This window comes from Dermacentor albipictus, chromosome 10, assembly GCF_038994185.2.
Source record: "Dermacentor albipictus isolate Rhodes 1998 colony chromosome 10, USDA_Dalb.pri_finalv2, whole genome shotgun sequence".
NCBI lineage: Eukaryota > Metazoa > Arthropoda > Arachnida > Ixodida > Ixodidae > Dermacentor > Dermacentor albipictus.
In genome coordinates, this window is record NC_091830.1 from 82,848,753 (window position 1) to 82,857,488 (window position 8,736).

Genomic DNA, 8,736 nt, shown 5'->3' on the forward strand with positions numbered 1-8,736 from the left:
GCTACTGCTCGCCTTCCGCGCGTTGGTATAACCAGTTCCATCGTCAACGCAAAGACAATTCAGGCAGTTGCATCAGTTTGGCGGTGCATGCTAAGATGTATGCCATATTGAACCAGCTGTCTGTTGATGAGGCCCATGCAGCCCAAACAGCGGTGCAGAAGCGCTTTGGACAAGCGCGCTGACAGCTGTACAGAGATAAACATTGCTGAATAAATCGACCACTTTCGGTTTCCTTGAATTCAAAACAAACCATGATGTGTAACGCTGGCATGCACATGACAGTGCAGGGCGTGTTGCGCTTGTAATCCTAAAAATGCGTGAGCCTAAAACGAATCATACACCTAGGCACTGTCATAAAATATTATAAAACGTATCTTGCAACTTGCCGGTTGTCTGATGCTTCTTGGTTCTGATGAAACAAGAGCAAGCTTGTTTAATAAAGACCTAGAAGAACGTAACACCCAAAGATAATTTTAGGCGGAAATAGTTATGTGCATATCACAAAGTATTAAAGCTATATCTATAGAAACGACTCATTCATTTTTTTCATTGCCCAAGCACAGAATGGAAATGTTTATTGCACCACTGTTCTGAGCTCTTGGTTTGAATGCCCTAAAATGGTCCCGGAATGTTGCTTAAAAATTTAGCTAAAGCATCACAGCTTAATCTGCAGCATGGTATGGTTGGATACTTGCTGCGTAATGTCCATAAGCTTCACTCCTTCCGTTCTTCGCTGCGGTTTGCATTCTCGCTCTCTTCACTCGTTTCCATCTGTTCCTCTGTATCGGACGGCACAGGGTGCTCGGCCTTTGCAGTCGGATGCGTTGGCGGCATGTGATGCACTTCGGCCACGACAGACGTGCCTGTCGATTCACCTTGCAAAGGCTGTGCCACCGGTGGGGCCCTGTAAGGCAGCAAGTTTGGGTCCATAGACGGTTCTTCCGCGACCTGGGAAAGGGGAATGCGCTCGCGAACCTTTCCGCGGAAACGGAACATTCGGAAGAGGGTGTCATCGGGAGGCATGACGCCTTCCTTAATGTCTTTAAACGTGACCCGGGGAGGGCTGCGGGTGTGGCTGGCACTGGGTTCATCTTCGGGTAGCGTTTCAACACCGAGCGACTTTGATAGCGGCATGTCTGGCTCTTGCGACGAGTCACCAGAAGACGACGGTTGCGGGGACAGGGTTCCTTTGCGAAGGCACGATTTCTTTGGCACCGCCTGAGGTACAGGCGAATGAGGAGCCGAGGAGGATGCATCAGGCGGCGACGGTGTCCTACGCCGTACGCTCGACTTCGTGGACTTCGTTTCCAGTTCCTCAGACGCTGTGCCGCAACACAACTGGCGAGGCGACGGAGTTCGCTTAAGAGCGTCCAGCACCGCGGTGCCCACTTGCCGCATCGGAGACTTCGAAGACGATCTCGATCTGTCGAAGCGGGAAGGTGATCTCGAAGAAGCGCGAGCAGTGCTGGGTGATCGTTCGGCCTGTGAACCTTGCGCTGAAGTCGGCGCGTCTGTTCTCGGTGAACGCTGTGTGCGCTCGGCCTCTCTGGAGCTGTCGCTGCCCTTCGACTTCCTTGACCGACCTTCGGGCGACTTCTTCCGTCTACTCTCGTCGTCAGACATGCCGTTGTCGGTCGTACGAACGAAAACGGTGACAGCAGGTTAAGCCCTTATATGACTTTGCCAACCCTATGCTCCTAATGGTGCCTTCGCGAAGCGAAATCGATTAAGTTTCTGTCGGTAAAAGAAGTTTTGGTTTCCTGGCCGGCTATATGTATATAGTGTTATCGCGAAAAGCGTATGCTCCACACGTGCATTCTGGGAACGCGTATGCGAGAGAAGAAAGTTCGTCATTCTTACCATCTTCAACGCGTGCGCAGATGAGACCGTAGGCCCTACAAGATAGGTCACCAATGACACTGGACGCAAAAATATCGATGCCTGCTGCTCGTGGTAAAGAAAATATGAGTCGTGGGAATTTCTACGTAATGCTTGCATATGATCAATTCGATGACCGTGAAGAACCGTCTTTCCAGAGTTGTGGAAACGGACTTTAGACAAGCAGGAATTACTGTATTTGAGTACATTATTATCAGCCGTCTCTACATAATTGCGATAGTGGCGTATCGACTTTATTAGCGCATCCTGGAAATACAGCGTTTACATGTTTCCAACAAGTCAAAACTGCTTTCCAGCAAGTGAGTTTCTTCGGTCAGTGGGGGAGAGTCACACGCCGATAGCAGAATATTTTCCCCCTCGCCCTTTATGCAACACGCCAGGGTTAACATGTACCTTGGGAGTCGATTTACTCGCTTCAATATACCCTCTGCTGTCGCATTAATGCGACTCGTCTTCAAAGCGAATTACCATCATCTACATGGATACGACGAACTATAAATGGATTGCGAGGCTGCACTGTCGTATTCCTGTAATCGCGGCTAATGACACGCACAAAAAGCAATACATGATTTGCTGATGAGATTCAACAAGCTGGTCCGAGGACGAAAAATACTTTCATCACCTAGTTTTCAAGGGAATTCATACTTCCCTAAATCTGTTTCTTCTTTGCCAATGTTGTTTTCGTTCTGTTGAAAGGGTACCTATATACTTCTACCCCCACTATAAACACCATGTGTTTAGGCCTATATAGGACCACACGTGACGCTTCATTGAAAATCTTGCTTATGCATCTGAAGTTTTAACGCGTGCTATTCAAAGAGCATTCCACCGCAGAAATGTTTTCAATACTACTATAATGATTGCGAAAATAGAAACATAATAAGTGCTAGTAGATGATTACTAGAGCGGGATTACTCGTGCAAGTGGACTTGCACGAGGAACCTTAATATTGCAACTCTCAACAAAATTCAGTAAGTGTGTTTTGAACGAATTAGGTTACGGTCCATATGGCAAGTCAACGAAAAATATTCACTAAGAACGAATTCTCAGGCTGACACCAGTTTCGCGAAATTCATTCTCAACGTGCGAAACCCTATGTACTGGCATTACGGTACACTTTTGTGCTTGGACGCATAAAAAGCGGTTTGTTAGAGGGACCCTGAAACAACTTTGTAACGTATAGAATACCCGCCCTAGTTGCTTACTTGTTATGGTGTTGGGCTGCTGAGCACGAGGGCCCGAGATCGAATCCCGGCCACTACGGCCGCATTTGGATGGGGGCGAAGTGCGAGAACACCCGTGCACTTACATACATGTGCGCGTTAAAGAACCCCAGGTGCTCCAAATTTCCGGAGTCCCACACTATGGCGTGCCTCGTAACCAGGAAGTGGTTTTAGAATGGAAAACCCCATAATTTAAGAAAGTACAGAATGGTGTCACTGTCAAAGAACATCGTCTTACGAGTCTGCAGCGAGAAACGTTTTCAAATACCTCGCGGGGTTATGAATAGGTTTCACTCTCCTTTCGTCCATACTAGTGCGATGGGCAGGGAGCGATTAAGCCCCTCAAACTTTATGAAGCAGCGATGCTATCCTTCGCTCCTCTCTTTCGCGCTTCCTCCTAGACCTTGGTGCTGCCTACGCAGTTGCAGCATAGCAAGTGACCTTTCGCCATGTGAATGCAAGCATAGCCTAGGCAGTATGCTTTAAACGTGTGCGCTAGGACATTAGCTCCAATCAGTTTCCTCTACAAAAGAGAAGTCCTCTCGGCAGGCTTTTGCAACCTTAGTAACTGCACCTTTTTTCTGCCTTGATACATACTACGCAAGGAAAGTATCTCGACAAGCCCTAACGTGGCTCGATGACAAATGCGAATGTGACGTGTACGCTACAAATATTTACTGCACTTTTGTCAGGCTTGTGCGCACTCCGAGATGTTTGTTAGAATCAGCGTTTGTTCAATTGCTGCAACGTCACAATGTGGGCCGCCCCGGAAAATTTGTGAGAACGCGAGGAGGAGAGAGCAGGCAATGGGCCGCCGTGAACTCCCTGGAAGTTGACGTACCTCGTTTGTCGTCTGTTTTGGCACAGTATGCTACAAACGGATTTGTTTCTATCCCTTTAACGCATAAAATATTCACAAGAAAAAAATGTATCCTTTTTCAAGCTTAAGCACGTTCTGAAATTCTAGTATATATGAATACTACAATTTATCTGTGTTAGTTTTTCTGCATGATTGGTAGGTGGTGTAGCGCACAGAAAAAAAAAAAGGAAGAGTGGCGCACTTTTCAAAAACGAAATTTCCTCTCACCAGAACGTACTGCTCAGCCTCCTGCTCTTGGAGTAGCAGAGAGAGGTCATCCTGTCTTTTATGAAGATGCATCCCACCCTTGTGACGTCTTTGTACCCGCTGGGGCAAACTCTAGCAAAAACTGAGAAAGAGGCGCTGTGGAGCCAGCTGAAGTCGCTCCTGGCCACCATGCGCTGGCCCAGGTGACACAACAGCAGAGATGTGCACGCGCTGAGTTGTGTCTTGGTGTCACTGATCTCTAAGGCTTGCGTTCCGAAGATGGAAATGAGGGACACTGAGCGGCACCGTAGAGAGGACCTAATGACACAAGAAAAATACCCCCCACTCCCAGAGGAAGAAAGAAATACTAACAATTCTGTATCAACATGAAAATATAAGAAAACCCTACAATAAACCCTAAACAACCCACAAACAAAGCTAGCAATTAATTGCACCATTCTTTTTGCCAACCACGTTAATAATTGTAGTGCTCACATGTCACAGCAGCCTGACCACCCTACCTCTTTTGCTGCGTCGCTACTCTCTGTGACTTGGTCTCTGTGACTGGCTTGGTCGTATATCGTCCATGGTCGGTATGATCGACAATCCTGCAGGTGCCATCGCCTGTGCATGAGCCGGACAATCAGACGTTCTCCGACGCCTGTTTACCGGTCCACATCGATGACGTGGCAGTGAGGTCTAGTGGATTAGGCCAAGCGACGGCTTCGGTTGCCGCTTCCGTCCAATGCCCTGCTCAAGTGCCGATGAGGTGCCTCGGGTCTTGATGATGGTGATTTAGGATTTTTATGGCGCAGCAACCGTGCTGCCGTACACAAGACGCGCACGCCCTTTTCGAGTTTTCAACAACAACTTGCTTTCTCTCGGAGTTCCTTGTTTAAAATATTTAAAGTAATGCGAGCATTGCGAGGTACACAGCGGGATACAGTTGTTCCCGCAAAGATGAGAGCTGTGGACCACGTGGACTCCATGAATACGAATTTTCATGCGACTCCGACAGAACCACAGCAGATCCAAAATCGAAGCGAAACAAAAACGAACTAATACTACTACTATTAAAACTTCCAACTAAACAATGCTGTACTACAGCAGTGGGTGGAAGGCTCAATGTTCTACAAAATTTAGTAAGGAATTTGAGAATTTCATTAAGCGTAAGCATTAATAAAATTGCCTCTTAACTCATATGAGAGTGATTATATCTTACCAGAACATTACAATCTCTTACCAAAACAAATACTCCAGTAGCTGTTCATGTGCCTGGGCGTTGCCATAAGATCTAGCCTGAGTTTGAATTGTTCGCGCGGAAATGTCTTATCGAGCATGAAAAAGACACTAAGGACAAAATCCAGAGTTATTTCCGGCACAGGGGTTGTTTTGGTCGGCGGTGCATGACAGCACGAAAAAATGTCGTGTGGTGAGGCTGAAGTCCTACAAGATCTGCTCCCTCACCCCTAGCTACGCTCCTGGCAAGCTGTCATGTCTTGAACAAACCCTGAGCTAAGGAACTGGCTTCACGGAGCATTCGCTTGCCGAGGCTGGATGCGTTATGTAATGCTCTCTCCTATAGCTTTTTCCTTCCCCCATGTTCGTCAAGGCCGCTTATTGAGTGGAGATCAGTGCTCCCAATTTACGAAGCCAGTGATCATTTAAATATTGCATAAAGAAATTCTCTAGATAGCCCTAGAGTTTTGCAAGAAAAAGTTGCTCAGATTATCAATATGGTTTTTGCAAAGAAATACTTTCTTGGTATGTAAATAGGTTGAAAATATAAATTTTTACTTTATTTGCGAGCTGGATTTGTAAATTTATTGAATGATATCGCGCCATTGTAGCTGAAATGATGTGCAAGCGCAAACCGCGCTAAGCAGATTTATTTGTGGTAACAACAGTCTCCTCCTCGAAACTACATTCACAGAACAAGGCATCAGCACGCTTACATTCGCTCCACATGCACAACAAATTTAAACAACAGCAAAACGCACAGATTTACACGAAACGTTACTTTAATTGTAAGCAAGCTGGCACCGGACTACAGCGGGTTACAGAAAAGCTAGGAATGTCAAAACAGCGTGTCCTTTCACGAGACCATTATAAAGTATGTTCAACAAATTTTACTTACAAGCTGAAATGTAATGACGTGGCAACACAACGTTTGTGCACTTACAAGTCATTTGCAATGAAACACTTAGATACGTGTCAAATTTTTTTTTCACAATGCGACTCTGTTGCTTTTTCTACCGACGGTAAATTTGAGCACATAATTATCTATGCAGTGCTCCAACCTCATATTCATGCTCAGCGCTAAGCATACGTGTCCGCTTAAGCCAAGCTGTGGAGGTGCCGCTCCAATTGACATTATCAGATGCTTTTGTTTTGCTGGTTACAGATAATTATTCGATATAAGGGACACATCCCCAACTTGTCATTTACTTTACGAGAGACGTTTACTGCACTGCAAAGCGACTGCTTGAATCCTGGCGTTAACGGCGTAAATAGTAGACGGGACACAAGACGACAAGATGACACCACAAGCGCAGCGCTTATGGTGTCGTCTTCTCGTCTCGTGTCCCGTCTACGTTTTGCAGTGCTAACACAAGGATGAAAAACCAACAAGCCGAAGCTGCGAGACTGCTTGCGGCATCTCGACAGTTTTGCAGCAGTTTGTAGGTGCTTGGAAGCCCATCTACTCCTTTTCAAAGACGCTTTCACTCCCTGAGCGCCGCAACAGCATGTTCAGCCGGGTTCTGCTCGCCATCTAAATGGCTGCGAAGCACTTTCAAAATTTTCTTGAGGGACGCACCTTCCAGGCTTTTAATAATGATAAATCACTGACTTCCGCCGTAACATTTAGGAGCACCTCGTATGCTCCCCGCGAAATCAGACAACTCGCCTACATTACTGAACTCATCAATGAAATTCATCACGTCAGCAAAAAATCCGACGCCGTTGCTGACGTATTTTTGCGTGCTGCCATCCATGCAACAGACCATGGCGAACCGGTGATCAACTTCGCGACCATGGCTAGCGTCCATAGTGTCAACGCCGAGCTGCAGCTCCTTCAAACGAGCGGTACCTTTCTGGTGTTTGAAGATACCTTGCTTCCTTACTGCGACCTGCCCCTCGTTTGTGATACTCCGATCAGACGTCCTCGTCCTTACGTGCATCACTCGTACCGCCAGGCTGTCTTTGATGCCCTCTATTCTTTAGCTCATCCTGGTATTTAGGCAACACATCTAACCGTAACTGCTCTTTCGGTATGGGTCAGTGTCAACGAAGATGGTTGTCGCAGGTCACCCGCTAAAATGACGGAGGACAAAGAACACACACACACACACACACACACACACACACACACACACACACACACACACACACACACACGCACGCACGCACGCACGCACGCACACACACACACACACACACACACACACACACACACACACACACACACACACACACACACACACACACACACACACACACACACACACAGGGCGCCACTTCCAACAATGCTTAATCAGGAAGAAACGCCACAGATTTATACTAGGAGCGCAATCACAGTTTCTCAGGGTGCATTCGCGTTCAGGTAAAGCACTTCTTTGCGTGACAGTGATTTGGATGCAACACTTACGCAGTTATCAGCTGCTTCAATGATTCTTTTGGCATCAATTATTATTCTAACCCATTTGTGATGGCATCTGGCAACCACAGCGCAGGCGTGGAAGCTTGGCTTACATTTGCAATTTCTACAATGAATTGCCAGGTGGCTTTCCCTCCCATTGTTCACTTTGTTATTTTGTTGCCTCAGCCTGTCATTCAGGCTCTGCTCTGTTGGCCCAAGTACTTTCTACCACAATCTAAAGGACTCTCATAAACAACTCCTGCCTGACATTCTATGTATTTGTTGTCGTGTTTAGTAGCACAGGCCGGTGCCTTGCGGGAATAAGGGTTGGTCATTCTACAGCGCTTAGAGAGCTTGCACGGGGCAAAAAACACGACATTTACGTTAGCTCGCTTTGCAATCTTTTTCAAGTTATGCGACATGCGGTGTACGTAGGGTATGACAATAACTTTTTTTCTTTTCCACGGGGTGACTCCTGCTCCGGTTGACGGATTCGCGACTTCTTCAGGATTGTTTCCGCTACGGACACTAAAACAGGTTGCGGGTAGCCTGCCTCTTCCAGGCGGTCAATCTGCTTAAGAAAACTCGCCGCAGCTCGATGTGCACAGGATTTCTTAAAAACATTCAGCAGGCATATGATAGCAATGCTGCGTTTAACTAGCTTAGACTGAGAGGAACTAAAAGGTAGCAGAGGTTTAGTAGCCCGAGGTTCATACTGCCAGCAGACGTGGTTATTTGCAAAAACAGTCTGAGATCCAAAAACCTGATGGATGAATCTACCGAAAGTTCGTGGGTCATTTCAATGAGGGATAAAGTCTGCCTGAAGGTTGTCAATGTTTGACTAACGACCTAGTCAGCGTCAGTGCAATTTTTATCTACCAAAATTAAGAAGTCGTCAACAAATTTAA

General features: G+C 46.6%; 1 protein-coding gene across 1 annotated transcript; it reads right to left on the reverse strand.

Annotated features, from left to right (window-relative positions):
- Positions 1–714: 714 nt before the first annotated feature.
- Positions 715–1,623, reverse strand: LOC139050349 (putative uncharacterized protein ENSP00000383309). Its single transcript, XM_070526586.1, has one exon. The coding sequence runs from the start codon at positions 1,621–1,623 to the stop codon at positions 715–717; it is 909 nt and encodes a 302-aa protein (XP_070382687.1).
- Positions 1,624–8,736: the final 7,113 nt, after the last annotated feature.